The 26,267-nt window shown below is 33.5% G+C and overlaps 2 protein-coding genes and 2 long non-coding RNA genes across 7 annotated transcripts; 1 reads left to right on the forward strand and 3 right to left on the reverse strand.

Moving 5' to 3' along the window:
- The first annotated feature begins 298 nt into the window (after window positions 1–298).
- On the forward strand, window positions 299–12,011 carry LOC111202891. The gene is made up of 6 exons (XR_002655806.2): window positions 299–749; window positions 880–981; window positions 1,039–1,316; window positions 7,609–7,695; window positions 8,313–8,386; window positions 10,524–12,011. It is a non-coding gene; the product is annotated as an uncharacterized LOC111202891 (long non-coding RNA).
- A 2,130-nt stretch (window positions 12,012–14,141) lies between these two features.
- On the reverse strand, window positions 14,142–17,558 carry LOC106381022 (PYK10-binding protein 2-like). Of its 4 annotated transcripts, none has more exons than XM_013820887.3 (4): window positions 16,582–17,558; window positions 15,481–15,703; window positions 14,740–15,183; window positions 14,142–14,580 (listed from the first exon to the last, which is right to left on the reverse strand). In XM_013820887.3, the coding sequence occupies exons 2-4, from the start codon at window positions 15,679–15,681 to the stop codon at window positions 14,329–14,331; spliced, it is 897 nt and encodes a 298-aa protein (XP_013676341.1). In that variant the 5' UTR covers window positions 15,682–15,703; window positions 16,582–17,558; the 3' UTR covers window positions 14,142–14,328. The 4 variants fall into 4 exon arrangements, with proteins under 4 accessions (XP_013676341.1, XP_013676339.1, XP_013676338.1 ...); XM_013820885.3 differs by having other exon boundaries at window positions 15,481–15,713; XM_013820884.3 differs by having other exon boundaries at window positions 15,481–15,713; window positions 15,806–17,558.
- Window positions 17,559–20,797: 3,239 nt separating this feature from the next.
- On the reverse strand, window positions 20,798–22,721 carry LOC106379338. Its single transcript, XR_001275976.3, has 2 exons — window positions 21,741–22,721; window positions 20,798–21,143 (listed from the first exon to the last, which is right to left on the reverse strand). It is a non-coding gene; the product is annotated as an uncharacterized LOC106379338 (long non-coding RNA).
- Window positions 22,722–23,877: 1,156 nt separating this feature from the next.
- On the reverse strand, window positions 23,878–26,156 carry LOC106381026 (myrosinase-binding protein 2). The gene is made up of 5 exons (XM_013820890.3): window positions 25,997–26,156; window positions 25,617–25,818; window positions 25,084–25,533; window positions 24,467–24,970; window positions 23,878–24,385 (listed from the first exon to the last, which is right to left on the reverse strand). The coding sequence occupies exons 2-5, from the start codon at window positions 25,809–25,811 to the stop codon at window positions 24,131–24,133; spliced, it is 1,404 nt and encodes a 467-aa protein (XP_013676344.1). The 5' UTR covers window positions 25,812–25,818; window positions 25,997–26,156; the 3' UTR covers window positions 23,878–24,130.
- Between the last annotated feature and the right edge of the window lie 111 nt (window positions 26,157–26,267).

Genomic DNA, 26,267 nt, shown 5'->3' on the forward strand with positions numbered 1-26,267 from the left:
ATACTATAATCAAATTTATGGTTTGTTAACCATATTTATATGTATATAATATATTTTCTCTATATGTATAGTATTGATGTGTGTGTTAAAATATAACATATAGAATTTAAATATGTTCATTTGAAACGTATAGACATTCATACAATGTAATTGTTTTATTTTGGTAATTGATTGTGACATCTAATCGTATAAGTGAATGTAGTTTAGGAGTTAATTCTTGTTTAAAGTAAATTTTTATAAAAAATATTTGATTATTTTTTCTATATTTTATAACAACAACTTTCGCAATATCATATTTTTATGGATTAATCATGTGGTAATAAAAATTCTAGTTCTCCCAAATTAAGGTACAAAATTAATGTAATATTTAAAACCTCATTAGGCCCAAAACATTAATTGATTAATTGGTAAGATCCATACGTTTTTAAATTACATGTGTTTATGGACCAGGTCCAATATAATTTAAATTGATTTGCCCAAAAGGCCAGATAATTGAGTCCAATTACACAACAGTTTTTTTTCCGGGAAGTAACAAAAAAAACGTACCTAAAGTCAACAACTTTTGGCCATTCGTTTGTCGGTGTAAAGATAAAAAACCAAACCATCTTCGTCTCTCTCTGCTCTTGTTCCATGGAATCGATCCGCAAGATTTTACTAATCTGACGACTCAATTCGTTGAGATTGATTGCCACAGATCATTTCCATCCTCATCCATGAGATTTCCTAAGTCGATATCTGTAAGATTCAAGGTAATATTCTTTAACCCTAATCTCCTTTTACTTCAAAATCATAAGTCATAGGTTTCTTCTATCTATTTTTCATATAAGATACATGTTTTTTAAGTCTGTATCTTAAATGAAACCATGTTCTTATTTGTAGATGAGTCATGACAAACGAAAAGGCTATTTCGTATCCGCAAAATCTAAATCAATATCATATTTTGGAACAGAAGCAAAATTCATCAAGACAATGGCGAAACAGGTTATGTTCTTCAGCTTTTAAACCTATGATTTATATCTAAGATTGACTCGATTGCAGTTTTTGGACAGGTAACAATAAAGTGTTCTTAAAAGGACATAAGAAGAGTTGTAGAAATCTGCATTAGCTTATACAAAAGATAAGTGGACAGCAAATATTTATATACTCACGTTTTATCAGTAAGTCTCTGAAAAGACTTGTATTTCTTATACATTAGCTAATTAACCACTTTTATATATGTTTCAGCCAGCTTCTTACAAATCCCTTTCAGAGAGAGTTCTGTCATATATGGATGTATTGAAGAAACACTTCCAAAGAGAGAATTTCAGATAACAAAGGTTAGTACTATCTCGAATTATAGTTAGTGAGGAACCATAATATAAAAATGTTGAATCATTATATGGCTAGACGGTTTAGGATTGTACAAATACTTTACTTTAAGATTGTAATAGACTGGTTTGAAATTGGACTGATTTGGTTACTCTAGTTATTCCTCTATGATTCGTTTACACTTATGGATTGTTAGGATTACTTTGACTTTTAATATACAGTTGTGATAAAAGTATAACGAAATGGTTTTAGTTAGATGACAAACTGCCATTTATTTAGGATCAAAATAGGGTGTTTCAAAAATTGTTTTGTGAATGTTTTACTGTATGGATTTAGTTATTCGATTAATTATAATTTTATTTTGGATCGAAACGTGATGATCAATATACACGGTTGGTTTGACTCCAAACCTCTATTATGTAGTTATAATTAAGTGTGCTTAACAGTGTTTGCAAAATATATAACTAACTTCCTGTAATACTTAACTTGAAAGTTCAAAATAAGAAAACGCCACCCAAAAAAATATTGTCTTCAAAAATAATGAAATTCAAAACACCAATTCCAAACTCCAAACTATTAAAACGAAACAAACTCCATATAAAACAAAATCATTCCTCTATTGTCTAAAGATTATTAAAAATCTCTTTGAAGACAACATTCATAGTCTTCCTTTGTGGCTTCCCCTCTTTATCAACAATCAATATTTTCAATCCTTTCTTCGACGTGACCCTTGATATGGCAACATAGAGCTGTCCGTGAGAGAATACTGGCCTAGGAAGAAATATTCCAACCTCAGATAGTGATTGTCCTTGACTTTTGTTGATGGTTATTGCAAAAGCCACTGATAATGGCAGCTGTCTTCTACGCATCTTGAAAGGAAGTCTTTTATCTGTAGGAGTGATCAATAATCTTGGAATGTAGACAACATTACCAACCTTCTCTCCAGTTATGATTCTAGCTTCCACCATAAAATCCATAAGTTGGGTAATCTGCAATCTGGTTCCATTCATTAAACCTTCATTAGGATTAATATTCCTTAGCAACATAACAGGACATCCAATCTTCAATCTTAGGCTATGATTTGGTAGGCCAGAAACTTTAACGCTGTTAAGGAAGTCGGTACTGAGGGCGTCATTGTTGACTGAAGCTGTATCACATGGATCAATACTGTCAGATGAGATGTAAATCATTTCTTCACCTGATGGAAATAACAGAAATTAAAAAAATAAGTTAGTGTCTTAATAGTATAACGCCAAACTTTGGTTGTAAAATAAAATGAACGCCTTACCATCAAGTTTAGATAACATATGATCATTAATCATATTAACATCTTCGTTAGTTGGACATAAAATCGCTCTTTGTTGGAAAAACTTGGGATTCTTCATTCCTCTTAATGAATCAGTATCTCCATAGATGGCATGACTTATAGTTTCTATAGGTTCCTTTGGGTCCATAATTAGGAACTCTTCTGGAATATCGATCAATGCTTCCCCATCATTAGGTTCAGCTATTTTCCCATCACCAACAGCCAAAATCCACACAGAAAATTCTTTCAGATCTTTGGCCTCATGGTCGGTAAGATTGTTTGAACACAATCTCATATTCTTGGTTAATTTCAGAACCTTGCAATATTCCCAGAGATACGATGAGTTCATTGCAGTCAACACAATCTCAGCCCTACCAGCTCCAGTAATAACAGGAAGTACTTGTCGAAAATCACCTCCAAACACAATAACCTTTCCCCCAAATGGTTTTTGATCTTGATTTCCCATAAGATCATTTAAACTCCTGTCCAAAGATTCAAAACAGTGTCTGCTCATCATCGGTGCTTCATCCCAAATAATAAGTGAAGCTTCCTTTAACAAATTTGCTTTATCTGATCCTTGAGGCAATGTACATGTAGTAAAATCATCGGGATTGATAGGTATGCCAAAACGGGAATGAGCAGTCCTACCACCTTGTAACAACAGAGAAGCAATTCCGCTAGATGCTGTACAAAGAACTATATCTCCCCTACACCTAACCGCAGCTGAGAGTAGTTTCCAAAGAAATGTTTTTCCAGTGCCACCAAACCCATCAACAAAGAACATACCGCCTCTCTGTTCAACAACGGCACCAATGATCTCATCATATATCTTTCTTTGTTCATCAGTCATCAAAAGAATATCTCTATCATGAGTGGCTTGCATTGCTTCAAGATCGTAGCTTAGTTCATCCAAGATCAAAACATTCTCAATCGTTTTGGCATTTTCAGGAAGCTGTGGCATAGATTCATATAAGGAGAGTGAACTCCCACTCCTTTTCATAAGCTTCTCAATCTCTATGAGAGCATATAATTTCTTCTCATTGTCACTTAGTATAAGTCCTGCAAAATAATATTAAAACATTATAAATATAGTGAACCTGTCTGATCTCCTAAAAATAAAATTGTAATAACATTCCTATTCCTACTTAAAAAACGTTTGTAATTCCTTATAAAAGTAATAACAACGTGGTATTGTACCTGGCCTGTTGAAATGCACTCTGCGGTTATACTCTATATCTTCAGATAACAGTTCCCAAGTTTTTTCCCAAACCACCTCTGGCTGACACAGACTATCTGACAGAAGCATCATAACAAAAAGATCACGAACAACAGCTGCAGTACTATCGTAACTACGCCTGACTAAGTCATCGATATACTCCTGGTCATCATCCAATATTCCTCGAGCATAGCATGCGTCTTTGTACCGCTCATAAAGCACATCATCATAGGTTTTAATATCTTCATAACTGGTCGGACCTTTGACATAGTTCAACAGCACTCTCAAATAATAAGAACTTTCTTGCTTACGTGGGGCATAATTAATTCTTCCAACGCTGAATCCTTGCTTCCTTCTACTGAACTTCTTTTGAGTCTTTGAATAGGTGTAATAGTTGGGAATCTGAATATACGTCAGGGTCCGAGCAAATGCATCAACCTTACACAGCTCAAACCAAGCCAAAAACATTGTGTTTTCAATGAGCTTACGACCAACCACTTCCTTTAGTTTGTCCTTCCCTTTGAAGATAATGTTTTGTTTCCCTGGTAGATGAAATGATAGCTTCTCAACCGCTGTGGATCTATAATGTATAGGGAATTTAAAAATCCTCCAAGCTCCTTCACAAGTAGAAACATATCTACAAAAAAAATAAAAAGTTAGAAATATACGATAAAAAGCATAACATCGTATGACAATTATGTAGACATCAATATTCATTTAATAATATACCTGCAATCAAAGAAATCCTTTATTTCATTCTTTTTAATCTCCACATTCAATACACCACCATCATTCCCTATCGCTGAGCTCTCTGCTGCTGAGTTTGGTAAATGTTGATTCGTAACTGCTGCTGGCTCCACTTGTGGACCTGGTGGTTCGACAACCACAGTTATACGGTCTGCTCCTTTATTAATGTATTTAAACAAATACTTAATAGAACCAGTCTGGTTGCACCACTCTACATTTATATGAGCTCGGTAACGAAGAGAGAGTTTCTTGTTGTAAGGGATGACCCATATGTTATCACATTTCAAACCGTTCTTCTCAACATAACGATCAGATTGCTCGCGTCTTCTATAAACCGGAAATCCATCTTTTTTCACTATAGTATTCTCAGCGAAATGTTTAGGAAAACTCTTCTGGCACTTTCCATTTTCCATACATGGTGAATTCATATTAGCAGCTCCACATGGACCATGAATCATCATATCCTTAACAACATTATAAAGAGCAGGATCAGATGTTTTGTCTGGGATCTCAGCTGATATGATTTTATCAATGTCTTCTGTTTTTGGGAATTTGGAGGAAGGATGCATAAAAAGCAGAATGTGAGCATGTGGCAGGCCTCTTTTTTGGAACTCAACAGTGTACATAGCTGAAACATTGAAAATAAGAAAAACATTATTGTAATCCCACGCTGATAACATAAAAAGGAACAAAAAATCTCATATGCTTGAAAACGTGTTTTGTATAAGCCATAAATATATTTATAAAACTTACATGAAGCGACTTTTCCCAAAATATGCTTCTTTGTTAGATCATTCATCAAGCTGTCGAGTTTCATTTTAAACATCCGACAAATGATGTCCGGCCTGTCATCTGATTGCAAGCCTCGTTTCTGATTAAATCTTGTAAGTTCAGGCCATTTTGGATTGCATGTGAATGTGATGAAAAGGTCTGGAAAACCAAAATGTCTACAAATGGCCATAGCGTCTAAGTACATATTCTTCATGTATCTTGGACCGCCAGTAAATGTAGCTGGCAGAAGAAATTGCTGACCTTGCTCGTTCATAGTTGTCTGACCAGCATTCTCAGACTCCTTGATAGAGTCGTAACTATCTGAACGCAAGCATGTCTGATTAAGCTTCAAATACCTCAGTCTGTTAGATTCAATCGTCGTATAGGCATCGACTATGAATTGTTGAAATAACCTTCTTGAGTAAAGCAGGGCATGGGACTCATGTTCTCGCTCTTGCAACCGGAAAGCAAAAAACTGCCTCATACTAATAGAATCGTTTTTGAGTTTCTTTGAAGCCTCTGTGACACCCTTCTTAATGCCAATCCTGAAACCATCCTCACCATACACAAATAATAGAGGATATTGAAGTGCTAGATAGGAAATATGAATCTCATCAATCCTTGTTAGTCGTCCACACTTATGCTGCAGAACAATATCCCTCTTATCCATTCCCAAATTAAAATCACCAGGAATCAAAGCAGCAACCTCGGAAGCTGTTGGCATATTGTATGTCCTTCCATCTTTGTCACTTCTACTGACAATTCGCATGTGAAAAGTCTTTTCAGGATTCATTCGAAATCTCTCTTTTGCTGATCGAAACTGGGCAACATATGGGTTCACATCATTCAACATCTTGATAATCTGCTCAATAATTTCCTTCTTCAAGCTGTCTTGCTTGCGCTTTGATGAGTTTTTTTTTGCCTTTGCTGAAAACAGAAACAAAAATGAATCATATTTTATATTAATACAAAACGATTTGGCTAAAAGTTAACCTCATAAGTTGTTCAAAATAATATTAGCTACCTGAGAGCATTAGATCTGTTTTCTACTTCATTCTCAGTGTCAACAATGTATAACTGCCCGAACTTAGCATAGTCTCCTTCCTTAGGTGTTAGACTTCCTGTTAAATGATAGTTTTCACCATGAAGCTGAAACATTTGGGGTCCTGGTCCCTTTTTTACAGAGTTCTCAACTTTTCCACCAAGAGAAGTGAATGAGAAAACCATATTATACGCTCTAGTATTCCTTTGAAAATGCTTGCTAAGCTTATCATTTCCTGTAAGAAGCTTCATAAGAACATCAGGGGGTTTCTTTAAATATGGCAGCTGAACCTGACCTTGCATGCAACACAATGTAAATATAGGTTTTCGTCTATATTTGGTCTTATTAATGCGTTCGCCATACCACATCATAGCTCCACAATGAACACAAGTATGTGTTGGGTCACCCTCGTCAACATAATCTGGTAGCAAAGTAGTGATGTTGGTTAGCAAAACACATCAATCACATTTTAAAAATAACTTATATGATCAAACTAACCATCTTTTTGGGTGATACTGGTTTCACTTTTGCTTTTGGCTGAGAGAAGTTTTTTTTGAACAAAGCTGCCAGAAAAGTAACTCTGTCAGACTGATGGTCTTTTACTGGCTCCAGATCAATAGATGGTTGTTCATCATCAGAAGTATCAGTATCACATTGTTCCTGACTACTACATTCGAATTCCAGATCACTGAATTCATCCATAGTGTCTTGAAAAGCTGAAAATATATAATAAATTTTAGTATCACAAAAAAAAAAGTACCCTGATCAAATAAGAACAACTATATCACCTTCATTTTCTTGATTATCGTTTGGAAGTTCATGCTCTGTAACAACTTTTTGTGATGTTTCTTGATTCCTTGTTGTGTCTCTGGTCACTGGTTCTGAAAATGTCTGATTTGGTGTATGTTTATTTTGAAACGTTACTTGGCTTGCATTGGATCCTGTTGCTCTACTTGATGTGGCTGCATAGTAAAACGATTTAACACATGTTCTACCCACAGTCAGTATTTTTTTTTTCAAAACAGTACTTAAAAGGAATAAGTTTAAATAAGACATGCCTTTCTGCATTAGACTCCTCTGACTGTGATTAGGGTTGAAGTTATTGTATTTGTCAAAACAAACTACATCAAATAAAAATACAGATGAGTGTGTAATGATAACAAAACTTGGTATATCAAATTAAGACCAATATAATATAAGAACCTCATTTGCTTGTAGGATTTGATGCAGTTACTTGGGCTTGGAACCTTGATGCAAAGTTCGACCGAATATCATTCAGCAGTCTTGGAAAAACAGTACTCAAAGGTACATCTCTTGTTTTGGCAGCAACTGGTTTCTGTTTGTATTGAGTTTGTGAACGTTTCCGGTGATCAGCTCCGGTGGGAGTCGGACGCTTTCTTTTCATTCTGTTCATATAAATGGTTAAGTATTAGAATAGTGGTTGCATCAAAATTTCCCTAGTACGCTCATGTTAACAACATATATTGCTTCTCATAATCTTTAGAGAAGTAGGAATCTTAACCTGTTCGTTAATTTTGAGATAGGTTTATAATTTCATGGATGACTGCTCTACGTTTTGATGCTAAATTTTTTGTGTATTTGTGTAACCTTGTTCAAGTCTTAACACTTTGAAAGTTTTCAATTCTAAGTAATGGCGGGATGATAAAAAATTTAAATGAGAATAATATCAGTTAAGATTCCTTACTTTTTCATGAGGTATTACATTTCAAAGATCATAAGAATATTGTGTGTTTAGATTTAGTATAATAAGTATAGAAACTATCTTAACCGATTTGTTGAGAATATCCAGTTGTTTCACAAAACTGCAAGGGTTATATTTAACTCGTACGATTCTATATTATCTGGTATATTTTTGATTGTATATGCGTTTAACAAATTATATTTTTTTGATATTTTTACAGGCCTCTATATGATGTTAACATGATGTAGGAAATGCGCAGTGATAACAGGAACTTTGATCTACCATGAATTTAAAGTAAGTCTAAATAATAGTTTTTGTTTTCAGAAAAATTAACTAATCACTTAACATTGCTCTATTCGGTACACTAAAATATTGAGTAATATACTACACTAATTTTACTTTTTAATAACATATTTGTCAAAGACATATACTTAATTTCGAAGTCAATGAACTCATAATTAATAGGTTAAACAATTAGACAAACTAAAAGGATTCGTATGGATAACTTACAGTTATATTGAAAATAAATTATTATTATTAATAGACCCTTAATTATTGAAAAAACCAAATAACAATAACAAATTGGAATTAAACAAATAACATAAAAGCAAAAAAATCAAATAAAGAAGACAAATTGAACATAAAGTGTCCACCAAATTAAATTTCACGAAGCTTCATACTACTCCCCATTATTCTTTTCCACCTTGATGATCTTGAAACATTTTTTCTTTGAAGTAGAAGAGTGGTCATCGAGATCACTGTCTACTCTTCGTTTTGAGAGTGGAGTTGAAGTCAAACATGTGTTGTCTTCACTTTCAATACTGATCAGCGAAACCTAAAAAAAAAAATATAAGGAGACAAATCTCTATGATTAATACATGAATAACATAGAAAAAAAAAATTAACAAACCTGTCCAGATGAACGATCAGAAGAAACAGCATTAGTCAGGGTATCATCATCCTCAGTTATTATTTCATCAGCACCCCAAGTTTTTCCGATAGCAAAAATATCAGCTCCATAGTCGACATTGTCTTTGTTCACGTAAACACCAAATTTGTAAGTTTTTCCAATTAGATCATTAATAACATCTGGTAAGTCCTCAGGGTCCTCAACCTAAAAACGAAAATTATCAATAATTTAAAAACTGAAGAAACAAAAATGTATAAAAAAAATTAAACGCAATAAAAGAAGGCTTATATACCTCATCTAAAGAACCACCTAGGAGAACATCAGCACTTACTCCCAAAATTGGTTGAGCAACAGTATCAAGCAGCATCACTCTAGTTTCACCATAGTCATCCTTTATAAGAAGATGTAGTTTAAACCTATTTGGAAGCGAAATAAATTAGCAACTCAAAGTAGATTATCTATTCTAAAAAATAAAGTTTAATATACATACTGTGGTGCAACATTAGTCACAGACTGGTGGCATCCATCACAACGCCACAGATGTTTCACAGGCACCACGTCCCTCTTGGTGATGTCGGTAACTTTTTTGAAGTTGCACTTAACACAACCAAAGTAATACCATGCCCAATCTGTGTCTATTGCATGAACTGTTGCCTTAACAATGCATTTTTCGACCTAAAAATACAGAATCAGTATTTATTAAATCAATACTATTAACATTAAAAAGATAATAATGAATAATATACACATAACCTCAGTTGCCATTATGATATCTAATACTGATTTCTCTGGATAAAAAGACCATCTATCAATCTGGCGCTTCTTTCCTTTTGGTTTCACGACCTCACGGGTAACAGTAGAGAGAGCAAGCTCATTAGTTGGCAGCCTTAGATAATCTTGCACATCGAAACCATCAGGATTTATCACCACACTTGAAGTTTCAAAGGCGTTTGTTATCTGGACTTGTCCTATAACATATGAAAGTATTATTGTAGGGTGTAGAAACATATACTAAATATATAACCTCAAAAGTATAATTTAAAAACTTACCCTTGTAAACATTAATTTTAGCATATCTTACTAAACAGAGAATATTGTTCTCTCCAGAATCTTTGTAAGCAGCTAAAACATGTTCAGCAAAACGACCCCATAGACAGCAAGCTATTTGTTGATCACTGAAAATATATGTATATGTTAAAATTATTGAACATATGTTTGATTCAAAGAATTATAGAACATATGTTAGATATATATTAACTTACCCTGTATCCGTCAAAGTAAGTTCCAGCTTCTTCTTTTCTTTACCAAGCACTTGAACAACTTCAATGTCTCCAACATCTACCGCTTGGCCAATAACATCTACAACCATATAACAGGATAAACTATTAGTTTAAAATAAAAAATCAAATAGAATAATAAGATAACAAATAATGTTTTACCAATCAAAAAATTTGAATCAAGACTCCCGTTAATGATTGATTGAAAAGGTGTTAATGACAAAAAATTATCATCAATTTTCAGGGAGGACTCGCTGACAGTGGAATTGCCTAAGATGGACATCTTGAATCTATGACTCGTTTCTCTGTACTTCCCGGTAGCTGGGTGAAGAGAGAAATTCTCGAGCAACCTCCATTCACCAATCTTAAATTTCCTAACACGAGCAAAGAAGAGCCTCTTGCAGGTACAATGTATCTTGAATCCCTACAAAAAAATAATAATCATACATTGGTTTAGTCAATGGCAAAAAAACGTAAAGAACAAAAACGGTTTAACAGAAATAGACATACCATCTTATCTGCGAGTATGAACTCGAGAGAGTCTCCACCGGAATAGTTTGAGTGTTGTGTCCACGAATGAAGCACTTTGACTTCAACTTTCCAAGTAGTCTTAAATGGTTTGACATTGTTCAACATAGTGATCGCGTTGTTTCTAACCATAGCCATATTAGTTTCTTTTTATCGTGAGGTGTGGAGAAATGTTGTGGTAGAAGATTATTTATAGTGTTTCGGGTGAAAATGCTAGGTTTAATGACGATGGAATGGCATATTCGGAGTTCCATATATTATGGGATTGTTAGAATATTTTGCTTTTCATTTTTTTAAAAACTATATTGTTACGAATACTGTTAGAATTTTAATGAACATACTGTTAGAATATTCGGACTAATGATTGTATTAAGAAAATATCGAAACTAAATTAAGTTGTGAGATATTCTTTAGTTTGGAAGGAACGTTATTGTAGATTTGATCAAATCTATTGTTAATATGTTAGAATATTCTAGACGATTAGATATACATTAACGCTTTTAACGGGGGATAAGGGATACATAACCGAGTATTATTTTAATTTATATTGGAATCGTCAATTCCGGTTATTTGCTTGAACCAAAGCTGGTCTGTTTTAAATATTTCGGTTGAAATAATTTAAGTAGCGTGTATCCAATATTATTGTAACAATCTAGAAAGGGTCCAAAACTAAATGACAACTTTCAACAGTAGATAAAAATAGGACTCTAAATTAATAGAGTAGATTTTTAAAAAAAAAGTTCCAGTAGGGTTATTATTTGTATTAAATGCTAATGTTATAATTTATCAATTTAAATATCAAATTATTCATAACTGACAGCGCAGAAGTTTTAGTACATGCCTAGATATCTCGTGAATGGGTTTTTATTCAAATTGGGGATATAAAAATGGGATTACTAATTCAATACTCCTATGACCTATCATACGTTACCTTTGACGTGTACGCCGACCATACACTCGTTGACGTTTAGTGCTACCTACCCGGGTTTATTTAAGAGACAGGTCGATTGAACATATATTTTTCTTAAATTGGGCTAGAGGTAATCAAAAATCCATCACATTTTGTCCGTTTGTCAAAATATAGTTAACTTTTATTTTTCACCAATTAAAACAATTATCATCTTCTTTTCAAAATTTTTTTTATCATCTTCCGATATAAAATAAGGGAAAATTCCTCAAAAATACACGGACTAATATTTATTTGCTAATAAAATACACGAACTATTTTGGATCCCGTTTAATACACAAACTAATTTGTGTTGTCTATTATATACACAAACTTTTAAAATTCGTAGGTTTTACACATCGTTTTAGACGGCGTTAACTACGTTTAACGGAAGTGAAGACGACGTTAATGTTTAATTAAACATGTGTCTAATTTATGAAAAAAAATTTCCTTAAAAATACATGAACTAATTTTCATTTGTTAATCAAATACACAAACTATTTTGGATCCCTATTTAATACACGAACTAATTTTTGTGTCCTATTTAATACACAAATTTTTAAAATTTGTAGATTTTACACATCGATTTAAACGAAGTCAACTACGTATAACAGAAATGACTTTAGTTTTAACTAAACGTATGGTTAAAAGTGAAAAGTACGCTCACCCTCAACCAAAACCTCTCGAATCGATTTGATACTTATATTCAAGCTAGCTTCAATTCAAGTTTGACACCCTAATCTATTCCAACCTCTTTTACTCATCAAACTCTGTTCCTTTTCTTCTTCTTCGCTTTGATTTCATTTTATATTGCTTCAAAGTGGAGATGATTTCCATGTCATGAAAAATGACGAAGAAAACTAGGTAATTTTAAACGAGTTTCTGATTTTGGAATTAGTTTTCGATTCTTATTTTTTGTCAATCAAGGTTAATTTACACTATGCAAGTGTTATGAAGAAGAAAACTACCAATATAATCTATCAGAAGGATTTTTAAAAGAATTTGCCTTTCGCAGTTTAACCACATGTTTAACTAAACACTAACATCTACTTCACTTTTGATAAACATAGTTGACATCCACTAAATCATGTTAAACATAGTTGACGTCGTCTAAATCGATGTGTAAAATCTGAAAATTTTAAAAGTTTGTGTATTAAATGAGAAGCAAAAATTAATTCGTGTATTAAATGGGGATCCAAAATAGTTCGTGTATTTTATTAACAAATGAAAATTAGTTTGTGTATTTATTAACAAATAAAAATTAGTTAGTGTATTTTTAAGGAATTTTCTTTTCATAAATTAAGCACATGTTTAATTAAACACTAACGTCGTCTTCACCTCCGTTAAATATAGATAACACCGTCTAAAACTATGTGTAAAACCTGCGAATTTCGAAAGTTTATGTATTTAATAGGCAACGTAAATTAATTCGTGTATTAAACGGGAAGTCAAAATAGTTTGTGTATTTTATTAGCAAATGAAAATTAGTCTTTGTATTTTGAAGGAATTTTCCCATAAAATAATTATATCATTTAAAGCACTTAATTAAAACCTATCTTGTCGATAAACCGGTAAGCCCATTGATAGACGCACTTAATTCTGCCGGCCTATATAATACGATCCGTTGTTAGCCTGTTGGTTCTTGCTTAAGTTTAAGCCCGTGGACTCAAAAAAAGCTGCAAAGCTCTATGCATCTCCATCCCAAAACCTTATTTTAAGAAGAGCAAAATCTCAAAACGAAGATTTGAGAGATGATTACTTCAACCATAAATCATCAAAAAAATCTTTAAAATTTTATTTATTTGCATTATAGTCCTTAACATTAATAAAAATTACTAATAATGATAAAACTTTACAAATACATATAAAACATACTTTTAATATATTATACAACACACAATATTACAATATTATATACTATAAATAATATAAATTACATATATAATAAAACAAAACACATAAACACAAATTTTAGAAAGTTTTATATAATATGCCAAATTACTCAAACATTATTTCCGTAAGATATGTAATATTTAAGTGTTTATATAATTTTCTTTAATTTGTGTTAAATTTGTTTAATGTATTTTTATTTTTTTGTGAGCTTTATTTAATATATTTTTATATTGTGTGAACTTTGTTTTCATGTTATATAATATTTATTTTATTTTGGTGTACTCAAGTTATGTTAAATAAAGTTATTAGATATATTTATTAAAAAAATGAATGTAAAAACTAAAAAAAAAAATAGTAGTTTTGAGGTTTTGAATAGTGAAACCTCAAATTTGAAGTATCACTATTCAAAAATTTCAAAATTTGAGGATTTGAAGTTGGATTGGAGATGCTCATATCTCCCATAATCAAAATAACAACTCTAGGAAAGAAACCACATTCACAAAGAGACATTACTTATATAACACTTTCGCAGCTTCAAACAGAAACATACAAAGTAAAAGAACTTATTCAAAGGTCACCAGAGACATAAACGTAGAGACTTCCGATGACAAACTTAGAAGACATAAAAAGAGACAGGTACGATAACTTATTAGATGAAATCAAAGAGAAAGATGTCTTATGATCAGTTGGTGATTGGGAGGACATGGACTCCAATCTGATGAAGCAGCTCATTGGCTTTTCCATGAAACCCAACAATCTTGTGGCCTTCCTCTTTGACTTTGAAACTTGCGCCAGCTTCAAGCCCAAAGGGATTAGATGTTCGCTTATTAGTCTCGAACTTAAGCATGGTGATGACGGCAGAGCCACTCCCAAAGATTTTGTCAACTGTGCCATGAACAACCGTGATGTATTCACTTGGATAGTCAAGCTCGAACTGCAATAGAACCCACATACAAAATCAATAGGCATACAAACAACATAACTCACGGCTAACTGGTTCTAAGATGGAAAGTCATCAATTTTGATTAAGAAACAAGCAATATTTAAAATACCTTGAAAGCCTTTTTTTTCAAAAAAAAAGTATTTAAAATACCTCTTCGAACCCGAGTAGAGTAGGCTTTCCACGCTCATCTCCAACAACCACTTCAGAACCATTGACGTACTCAAACTTAACCGCTGATACACCATCATGGCCTTGACCTACATACACCTTTTTAACACCTTGGTGAGCACCATCGTCCCATGCAGTTCCTTCATCACTACCAAGTGCCGGTAACTTCTTGGCAGGGGTTAACGAGGTGGAACTAGTCAATGGAGCAAAGTAAGCGCCAAGAGAATGTACATAGTCTCCGGCAAACCCATGAAACCCAACGATCTTCTTGTCTTGAACTTGAAGAGTGAATGAAGTGCCATCATTGTATCCAATGACATCAGAAGACTTCTTGTTGGAGTTGAACTTAAGCCCTTGAATGAGACCTTCAGGGTTATACCAACCTTCTACGGAAACTAGATGCTCCTCAGGATGGTTAATCACAAACTGCATAAATCGAGATCAAAAAGTCAAAAACTTCGAAAAGAAAAATATAGAACATATCTTTACATTTACCAAAAAAAAAAAAAAAAATATAGAACAACATTAAATAAAAGAAAATATGATATAAGCATGCCCTTAAACTATGTTTGATAATATCTAGTCGTGATGACTTATGCTAAATTACGTCGATCTACTAACATCGAAAATATAAAATTTTAATATTGCTTTAATTCAAGTCAATTTCGTAATTAACTTTTAGAGAATTTAAGCAACATAAGCAAGGAAAGTGTATAGAGGTACCGGATCAGCTGGGATACTACGGCCTTTGATACCGCGAAGAGGGGCCTCTTCGGTTTGTCCGTTTTTGACATAATCGAACTTAACATATTGAATGCCTATTCCACCTGCTCCGACCTGAATCTTGGTCACTGCATCGTGTTCGGATCCATCATCCCATTGATTGCCTCCTTTCCCTCCTTGTGCTTCCACCTTTTGAGCCATCTTTGTTTGCTTTTAGAGAAATCTGACAATTACTTATATTACAAATACAAATTGTTATTAGAACTATCAATGAACTTCTACAAATAAAGAGGAAAGAGAGATGAACTTTGAAGGGAGAGTATACTGTGATCGGTGCTATGATTAGTTGAAATTGAACTCTACGTGTATTTATATATATTGACATGGTACATATTAAACATATCTGCTTATAGGCAATCAGTCGATTAATATATGAAGAAATAATAATCTATAATTTCGTGATCCACGAGGCATTTTTATAATATTTTGCCCAAGAAAAACGCTGGTTAAAATATTCATATACTTGTATAACTTCTCAACTAATTGTCTTTATGTTTTTGTTGGCCGACGCCATGACTGGAAACGATGGCAGTGGTGCTAATTAGTTTTTTTTTAATAATTGCAGGATGGTATTTCAGTTTGTTATGGAAAATCAGTTCAGCGTATTAAGTTTTTAGTCAAAAAGGTTATTTACACAAATATGAAATCAGCTAATAATTCTTCCACGAAGTATTTGTACCCGGTTAAAAAAGTTATAAAGCGTATTTTCATGAATTTGTAAAAAATATATTTTTGGAAATCAAACTTTTTTTTGCTAAATGGTAAATATCATTAATGAAAATGAAGTTTTGGTTACAAATTTAATTGAACCCACAATCTGCTTAACAGCTGATTTGATCCTAGAGACCGCAAAAAAATTAAAAAACCCCTAGGATACACAAGGATTGATTCCAAACATCTAACAAGAGCAAGCTTGAAATCAATATGCAATAAGATCAAGAAGACAACAATGTAGTCACCCTTATCGTAGCCTTCTTGCAGTATCTGAACAAATCAGAAGAAGCAAGAGAATAGCTGGGAGAAGTTTAGTCGAGAACTCACCGAAGTGGCTCCGAGCAGGCATCGACGGAAGCGTCTGGCTTACGCCCCGGAGCTCCGCTGGAGAAGGACGTCGACCAACAAATCCTAGCTATCTCGACTGAGAGACAAAAGTTCAGACCCGTAGCGACGCTGCTTACACAGAAGCACAAGTTACGGTCAAGCGTAGGCGGTACAGCAGGCTCCATCACCGCCCACGCGACACAAAGGATGCAGCAAAGACCACGAAGGAACACTAAATCACACTGTCGGAGCTTTGAAACAAGGGAATGAAGCACATAAGGAGGTTTAACTCTCCTTGAAAACAGGTGGCCTAGAAAGCGATAGAGGACTCGACCTATAAGCAAATGAGTCACCACATCGGGTTGTCCTCAAACCCTAGCGGACGACGTCGGTAGCAAGAATGGGAGATCATCACACCACTGTAGGAAACCATGGCTGTTGTCACTTGAACTAACCGAGAAGAAGTCCCCGACGATAAGCCTCAGAATCGTCTTTTCAACTTGAAACAAGTGAGGGGAGTTCTTACGTAGCAGTCGAAAGAGGAGGCAAGGGATGACGGTGGAGGCAGCGAACTGGCCAGAACGACGAAAGCAGCGACGCTAGCTGCTCCGGCGAACCCTCCGGCGAGACCTTACCCAGATCTGCTCAAGCTCAAACCCTAGATCTACACTCTTGACGACGCCTCCTTCTTAGATCCGACTAACCACTACCTCGCCATCCCTCCGCGGAAGCTGAAGACGCCCTCAGACTCCGGTTTAGATCGTCAGATCCGGCCGCAACCCGACAAAGAACAGAGAAGATGAAGCAAGGAGGAAGTGGGTAAACAAATCTAGAGAAGGTAAGAGGCTGGACACGAGGGAGGTTGGGGTGGTGACCGACGGGAAGAGACACTACGCCGGTCACCGGAGCGGAGACAGAGTGGTTGCGCCGAGGAAGAGTTAAGCGGAGGGGGAGAGAAGAAAAGAGAGAAAAGACTCTCTCACCTCTCTCTACGATGTCGTTTTTCGTATGGGTGAAATCAAACTTCAATCCTTATAGTAGAGACTTCCACACTAATAATGAATTTCCAGTTGCAATATATTAGTCACACATTACAATTACGTGACTTGCTACCTTCTGATAATTAGAAGTCTATATGGTTGACATTTGACAGCTTGATGATAATTGTAATATGTATGATAGTGCACATGTTTGTAAGCCCAAAACATAGTTTAAAACGGTAAAATATTATTTAAATTACTGGATAGGACCAAACAGTAGACTTTAGATATAATACATTTTTGAAACTTGTATTCCAGAAACAGGAACCGGTTCATATGGATCTTGACATCTCTAGTGACTACTGTAATCAATTTTTGAATTCCAATTACAGTAACATTTAGAGGAATACTTCATAATCCCATTTTTCATGTTTTAGCAACATCTTTTCTATAAGAAACACTTAGAAAATTCACGAAGCCCTTTTAAAATTACTCTGAAAAGTATTTTTACAACTGGTTTGAGAAAGATTCTTGCATTTGCTAAAATAATATTGTTTAAAAATGTGGTATCTCTTAAAGATAAATTGTTTCTCCAAAAGAAAAAGAAAAAGAAAAAGAAAAAGAAAAGGAGAAACTTAATATTTCTTCCGTTTCAATATAAGTATCTTTAAGAAATATATAAGTATTTTTTAAAAACTGATGTTTTAGATTTTCAATACAAGTATACAACCATTTCCATAACAATACATATATTTCACTAGTCAAAATTAATAAAATATTACGTGATTTCAAAACGATATTTGTATTGAAATGGATGGATTCATAAGAGATGGCAAGATCCATATGATCCGGATACCTATTCATTGCACATTAGGATATGAAGCTCGTGAGAAATTACCTTTCGTATATTAATCAATGATACCAATTCATTGACATTAGATAATTTAAGAGGTACAAATTTATAATTATTGCACAAAATATATTAAAAACTAAACGTTGTGATTATCTTATCATCATATGTTGAGAAGGCCCGGTTTTGAAGGTGTGCCCACAGTACTTTTGCACAGGGCTCAATATTAGTTTTGCTAATTTTCTATAGAATTTAGGACTCTAATATTTTAAAAATATTACAAAACAGGGTCCAATAATTTTAATAATTTTACTTTATCCAAAAACATTTTTTAAATATATAGGACTAGCACTGGACCTTCAATCCCTATGAGACGGGCCTGATCTTTCAAAATGGCAATATCATACTTCGAAATTTCGACTCAACCATAATCATAACTAGGCCTGGGCATTCGGGGTCCCAATCGGGTTTCGGTTTTATCCATTCGGGTTTCGGTTTTTCGGGTTTATCAAAATCAGCCCCATTCGGATTATATGAAAGTTCGGTTCGGGACCGGTTCGGGTTCTATCGGGTTCGGGTCGGGGTTAGTAAATCTTCAAAGAACCGGCACAACCCAATATACTTTCGGGTTCGGGTCCCAATCGGTTTTTCGGTTTAAAAGTACCTGATTTTTACCTATTTTAGAACTAAAACATGAGTAAAATCGGTTCTTCAATTTAAAAATATCTGATTTGTACCTATTTTGTAACCAAAAGTTAAGTAAAATCGATTCAAAAATAAGGAACATCAACCTTGATCATTCAAAATCAAACGAAAAGTAAACATATTTACTGATAAAAAGAAAACCAAATAAATAAAAGCATAAAACGAAAACCAAGTTCTCATGAAATGAGAAACATTGTTTAACGAAAACAAAATCTAAATCTAAATACTTAAAGATTCAACGGCCAACTTCAACCATCAACCTTCATGCAATAGAACCACCAACATTCATGTAATAGAACCACCAACCTTCATGTAATAGATAAGTATTTTAGATGTTCAATATTTCTTAGTGTATTTTGGATACATATTAGGAATTGAGATCATGTTTGGTATAAGATCTTTTCGAGGTTTTAAATGTTTCGGGTTCTATCGGATATCCATTTAGATTCGGGTTCGGTTCGGATAATACCCATAACCCAAAATACCACAAAACAAGATCCATTCGGTATTTACATCGGGTTCGGATCGGTTCGGATTCATTTTTATCGGATCGGATTCGGTTCGGGTTATCGGATTCGGTTTATTTGCCCAGGCCTAATCATAACGTAGTAAAGTAGAAAAAGTTTGGGAAAATTGCTAAAACGGAACAAAAAAATAGTATGGTTGTCCCTATGGTATAAATCCATTTTTGTTCATTTTTTGTCCTTTTTACCCTTTTCATTTCTTAAACTTAATGAAATAAATAGTTTTATGAATCAAAAAAATTATAAAAAAATAGAAACAATTGATAAAACATCCATATTCACAATTTGGTATATTTTTTTTGTTGAAAAACTTGATAAATTAAAATATTAAATTACGTTCTACTAAAATAGATTTCGACTTCTACGGAAAATGGGATAGTAGAAATTGAATTCCAGATTAAACAAGTACATCTACTTTTTTTAGAATGAACAATCTACTTTTTCTTAAACCTCTAAATATGTAAAATGCGAATTCTACTAATTGTAAAGTTAGCTACTTTTTCGTTGAATGCAATTTCTACTTTTACAAGGTATTCTGTAATAGTAGGAATACGAAATCTAAAAACTACTCAAACGGCTATATAAAGTAGAATCTGCTTATGAGTTTTTTGTCTTGGTTCTACGCTTGTAGAGAGCGCCTTCTACGGATAAGAAAATTTGATTTTGGCGAAAATTATGGAAATTTCAGTTAAGAAAATATTCTAACTCCCTAAAACATGAGAAACTCGATTTACCTTGTCAAAAATATCAAAAAATCGATTCTAACTTTTTGTCTTCATTAAACCATGTTTTTTTCATAGTTTTTTTTTTTGAAAATCACAAACTCTTGTTCTATGATGCATATCAGGCACAAATAGATCAAAGGCACAAATAGATCAAAAGTGTATTAGTTTTTCTTGTGACTTTTACAAACTCTTCTTCTATGAGCAAAGAGGCTTCTCTTTTTGCTTCCATTGGATAACTCTTTTATGATCTCTCTGTATTTGCGAAACAGTTGTTTGGTTCTAGACTGCATCTCTGTCCTTAAAATGATTCTTGTTGAAACTACTACGAACCAATAATCAATGTGTTTGCTAGTTTCTTTTTAGGTGTTGATTGAGATGTTTTCAACTTTGATGATCAAATAAAAGAGCCTTCTTCGTTGGTGCTAAAATGTGGAAGCGAGAAATGGAATAGCTACAATTGAACTTATATTATCCATAATACAATTGTGGAAAAAAAAACAGTCTCACGACAAAGTGATGCGCATCATCAAGAAGCTTCCAGACATCAAGCTGACCAGCCATGCTATTATTCTCTTCCGCAATATTCTTCATACTACTGTATTTTTGTATGATCAGTTTCCTATACCAACGCCGCGATCGTACAGAGCAACAGATCATCCGTGGGAAGTGCTAGCTGCCTGATTCTTCTCCACGGCTACTTCCCAACTCCAGCTCTAATAGCATCTTGATCAGCCCACATCACTTCCAAAGACAAAGCATCTGTTCAAAAATCATCTCCCTGCTAACCATAACAAGAACCAACTCAATTCCTTTGGCATAAAACATTAAAAGGTTATGAGGGAAGCACTTGATTGTACGAGATAAGCTTCTATTTTTCCAGTGTTATGTGTGTAACTGAGATCAAGAGAAAATTTTGACACGTTTTGAGGAACCAAAATAATGAGTTTCTTCCATTCAATATTTAGTACAAGCATAATCAAAGCCATACGTACCCAGTATCCTATGTTTTCTAACACCTATATACTGTATAATTTATGCAGACATCATCCTTAAAATATTGCGATATTACTACATGAAGAAAAAAAGAACAACATATTAAACAAAGAGCACAAACAAAAATAATTAGGAATCAACATCACTTCTTCACAAAACGTGCAGAAACTTGAATAAACTGAAAGAAATACCATAGCCAAACCAATAATCCATTAAAGGACAGTACTTAGTTCAAGCTTCAAGTACACAAAATACTAAAAACTATGTTGTCTGCAATAAGCCGATAACTAAAGGACTGGTTGCTAAAACCAGATGCGAGATAAGCAGCAGGCCCGACTCAAATAACGAAAGAGAAATAGGAAGAAGAAAGTTTTAACTTTACCTCACGGCTAGCGATGTCGGAGAAAGAGAGAGGCGGAGAGAACAAGATGAAGGGCTTCCGCCGGAAGAGAGAGTCTATTTCACAAATCATCTAGAGAAGCTCTGAAATCGCTTTCTTGTTCGTGGAGCGAGAGAAGTGGAGTAAGACGAAGGGGAGAGATTCGATCAAACCCACGGTGGAAAGCTCGATTTCATCGGTTGGTAGACTCGTCGTTGATTTCACCGGAGAAGACACAGAATCTCCTTCTTGTTCGTCTAGATTGAGAGAGAGAGGCGGAGAAACAAACAGTTAGGTTACGGGTTTTTGAGCCTTTTTCTTTTATTTTTATTTTAATTTATTTTGCCTTTCTAAAACGTTTGTTTATTTTTATTAGACTTTTTAAAATTCATTTTAACTTTTAAATTGTGTTTAATTTTATTAATCCAGGGTTAATTTTGGGATTATGAAAAATATTATACCATAGGGACAACTTAATGATGATTTTATACCAAAGAGACAACAGTGCTAAATTTTTGTTCCGTTTTGGCAATTTTCTCAAAAAGTTTTAACTCAAGATCCTTAAATCCAGGAACACGTCTCTGTAAGCAACAGATGGAAATAGCATTCCCTCCTTCCCAACGGATACCATACAACGGTTCATCTATTAAGACTATAATACCCTTCGATCATTGAACAAAGTTAGAAAATAACCTTCCAAGAAACTTTATAATATGATAGTTTTCAAATGTAGTTTTCTTAGAAAAACTTAGCGCATCCCACACTTATCAAGCCAGCGATGTTCAGTGTCTTTTTCTTAAGCGGCTGTGGTATGCTGTATATAGAGACGTCTGAAGTATGTATTAGATAGACTTTAAGAGAATACTAGATTTCTACCCGAATACATATAGACTTTAAGAGAATACTAGATTTCTACCCGCACAACTGTGCGGGTATATAAATTTTCATATTTATATATATAGATATTTAGTTTACATAATTATTATATATTTTTAATGTTACTCACATATTTAAATGTTTGTATAATTATGCCAAATATAATAATTTTATAGTTTTTATGCTGTAAATTAAAATCATCACATATATATGTTGCGTATTATATATTTATCCTATTGAATTTGCGTTTACTAAACTAAATTTTTTAATGCATGAAACAACATATATGAAAACAATTTTGTATTTAATTTATTATAATCATGATCCGTAATTCAAATCGCTAGATTTTTTTAGTAATTTTTTAATGTTTATTAATTTTATATAATAAATTACTGTATATTAAAAAGTTTAAGGTAAGTTAAATTTTTATACATGTATTTTATAGTTTACTAATACTAACCCGTTCTACCAACATATTATATTTTTAGCATAAATATTTTATATTTATGAAAATAAAATATGTTAACTTATCAATTTAAAATAATTTAATCATATTTTGTTCAATATAACGTTTTTATTTTAAAATGATAGATATTATTATAAAATTGATAAAATAGGATATAGTTTTATTTTTTTAGTAACATTTCATTACTAATTACAAAATTAGTTGAAAATATTTATATTCAATTTATGACAATTAAGATCTTATTATAAACTTTTTCAAGAGATTTGTTAGAATTTTATTTTTTTTTTAACAAAATTAAAAGATATAAAAGATATGATGATTAAAGTAGTTAAAAATATTATATATATTTGCATTAGTGATATACATTTAATAGAAAATTTAAATGATGGTTCATATAAAAATATCACTCATCAAAATAATGATTTTTATTTTATTAGAAAACAAATTTGAAAAAATTAAAATATAAATAAATATTTATTTCTAACAAAATCTTTAAAAATTATTAGTAAATGTATTTTTGAAATTAATTTATTTCATTTTATTTAAATTTTCATTTATAAACCAAAACTATATTCAATTTTAATTTCTAAATCATATTTTATGATAATTTAAATTAAAACTAACTAATTTTTTAAAGTAAATTTAAACAGATTCTAAGAAGATTTTAAAAAGATTTTGTTAGAACATTTTAAATATATTCATTTGTATTTCAAATTAAAAAATAAGGATATTAAAAGATATAATAATGAACTTATGTAAAATATGATATTTTCCAGAAATGGTCCAAACTAAAAAAAATCACACATAAAAAGATCTGTTTTAATATATTAGATATTACATTTTTAACATTGAACAAGTCAATGGATGCAGATCCTGGCTAGTCCAAACAATAACGATACCTTATTCAAAGAGACGACGGACAACTTCATATCACAAAGGACTCGAACAAACCAACGACCTAAGAACACATAGTCAAAATTAAAGATAGTAGAAGCGGAGGAGCCACAAGCTTGTAGAGCTTTTTTATTTCACGAAGACGAGAGAGAACTCTTTAAGACTTGGAGATTGGCGAGACATGGACACCAACTTGATGAACATAATCTCCAGCTTTTCCATGGAACCCAACAATTTTATGATCCTTCATCTCAAGCACAAACGTTGTGCCTCCATCCATCCCAAACGGTGGAGATGTACGTTTGTTTGTTTTGAACTTAACCATCGTCACAACTTCAGCTTCGATTCCAAAGACCTTATCGTAACACCCATCCACCGATACGATGTATTCATTTGGAAAATCAAGCTCAAACTGCAACAAATAAAAAAAGATTTGTGAAACTTGGGTTTCAAGAAACGTTATATAGGGTATTGAAAATTTAGAGCACAAAACCTCCTCTGTTCCAAGAAGTGACATCTTCCCATGACCATCTCCAGCTACAAGCTTCTTGCCAACGTCGTAATCAAATTTGATAAAGGAAACACCAGATTCACCTTGTCCTACATAAATCTTCCTCACATCTTCATAGAAACCATCATCCCAAGCAGCACCGTGATCTCCACCTTTTGCTTCTAGTTTCTTAGCAGGAACTGGCGCTGGAACCGGTGCAACTGGCGTTGGAACTGGTGTTGGAACAGGCGCAACTGTTGCCGAAACTGGTGGCGCAAAATGTGCACCGAGTGCTGAGAGGCAATTGAGAATGAGACCGTTCCTGCCACAGAATCCGACAAGCATGTGATCTTTCACCGCAAGTACAAATTTCGAACCAGATGCTCTTCCAAACCCAGTAGAGACTCTCCCCTTTGACGTTTTGAAAGTTAGCGAGGTCACATCACCACAAAAGTTATAAGTCCCTTCCACTGATGTAACGTACTCATTTGGATAATCCACCTTAAACTGCAAAACAAACTCATAAGCAAACTCAAATAGTAAAAGCTATAGATAATAGATTAGGGCTAGTAATTATCAAAAAAAAAGAAGATTAGGGCTAGTTTCTAAATATAGCTTACCTCTTTAGGTTCTTCGCTCATCTTGCCATGAGAATGCCTCACCGATGTGCTTCCTTTAACATACTTGAACCTAACATAGCTAATGTTGCCACAGTTTAGTCCCACCGAGATTTTTCTTACACCATCATAAACTCCATCATCCCAAGCGTTTCCTCCGAATCCACCACGAGGTTCTATATGCTTTAGAGGAGAAGCCGACGCGAAAAAGTGAGCTCCTATGGCATCGAGAGCAGAACCAGACCTTCCATGGAACCCTATAAGCTTTGCTCCAGCTTTACCTTCCATCACAAAATCTGTCGAGAAAATAGCCGTGTTACCAAACATGGGAGATGTTCTGCCGTGTGATGTCTTGAAGGTCAGTGTCTTCACGATCGTTGTGTTGTATCTCGCAACATTGCTGTAGGTTCCCTGGATTGATGTGATGTACTCGTCTGGATAGTTAAGCTCAAACTGGAACAACAACAAAAAAGAGCATTTAAATTAAAATAGAGAATAAATTTTCAAGTGTTAGAGAGATGCAATGTCATATATACCTCCTTGAGTATTCCGGTAACGCTTCCATGCATTTGTGTCTCGAACGTTCCATCTTTCTCGTATTCTATCTTGATACAATCAACACCGTTCCCATTTTCACCAACAATCACTTTCTTCACACCGGTGTAGCCAAGAACACCATCATCGAATGTATCTCCTTTGTTGCCACCAAAAGGTCCCACTTTCTGTGCCATTTCTTTCCTGGAAACAATCAAAACCGTTTCATTATAACAAAGATCTGAAGAGTTGGGAAATAATGATTATAATCTATCAAAACTAAAATCTTATATCTTTTAAAAAGACATATTCACATCTAGCCTGAACCCAATAATTAAAAATATAAAATGAAACTAATCTAAGCGGAAAGATATTTGTTAACCTTAGGATTCCTTAGTTCTGATTCAAGTATAAGAGAGTGATGAATGAATTCAAGTAAAAGAGAGTGATGAATGACTGTGGGTTCGGATATGCATATATATATATTGACACTCTTTGGTACGGACCAAACCAAACCCAATATTGATTTATTTTTTGACGGTAATTTTTCGACTGTGATTATGCATGTTATATTTCCATATTTAGTAAGTGTTATAAGTTTAGAAAATATTTCAGGCAACAGAATCTTTCTGTCGAGATATGGACTTTAATAG

This window comes from Brassica napus, chromosome A1 (genome assembly GCF_020379485.1).
Source record: "Brassica napus cultivar Da-Ae chromosome A1, Da-Ae, whole genome shotgun sequence".
NCBI lineage: Eukaryota > Viridiplantae > Streptophyta > Magnoliopsida > Brassicales > Brassicaceae > Brassica > Brassica napus.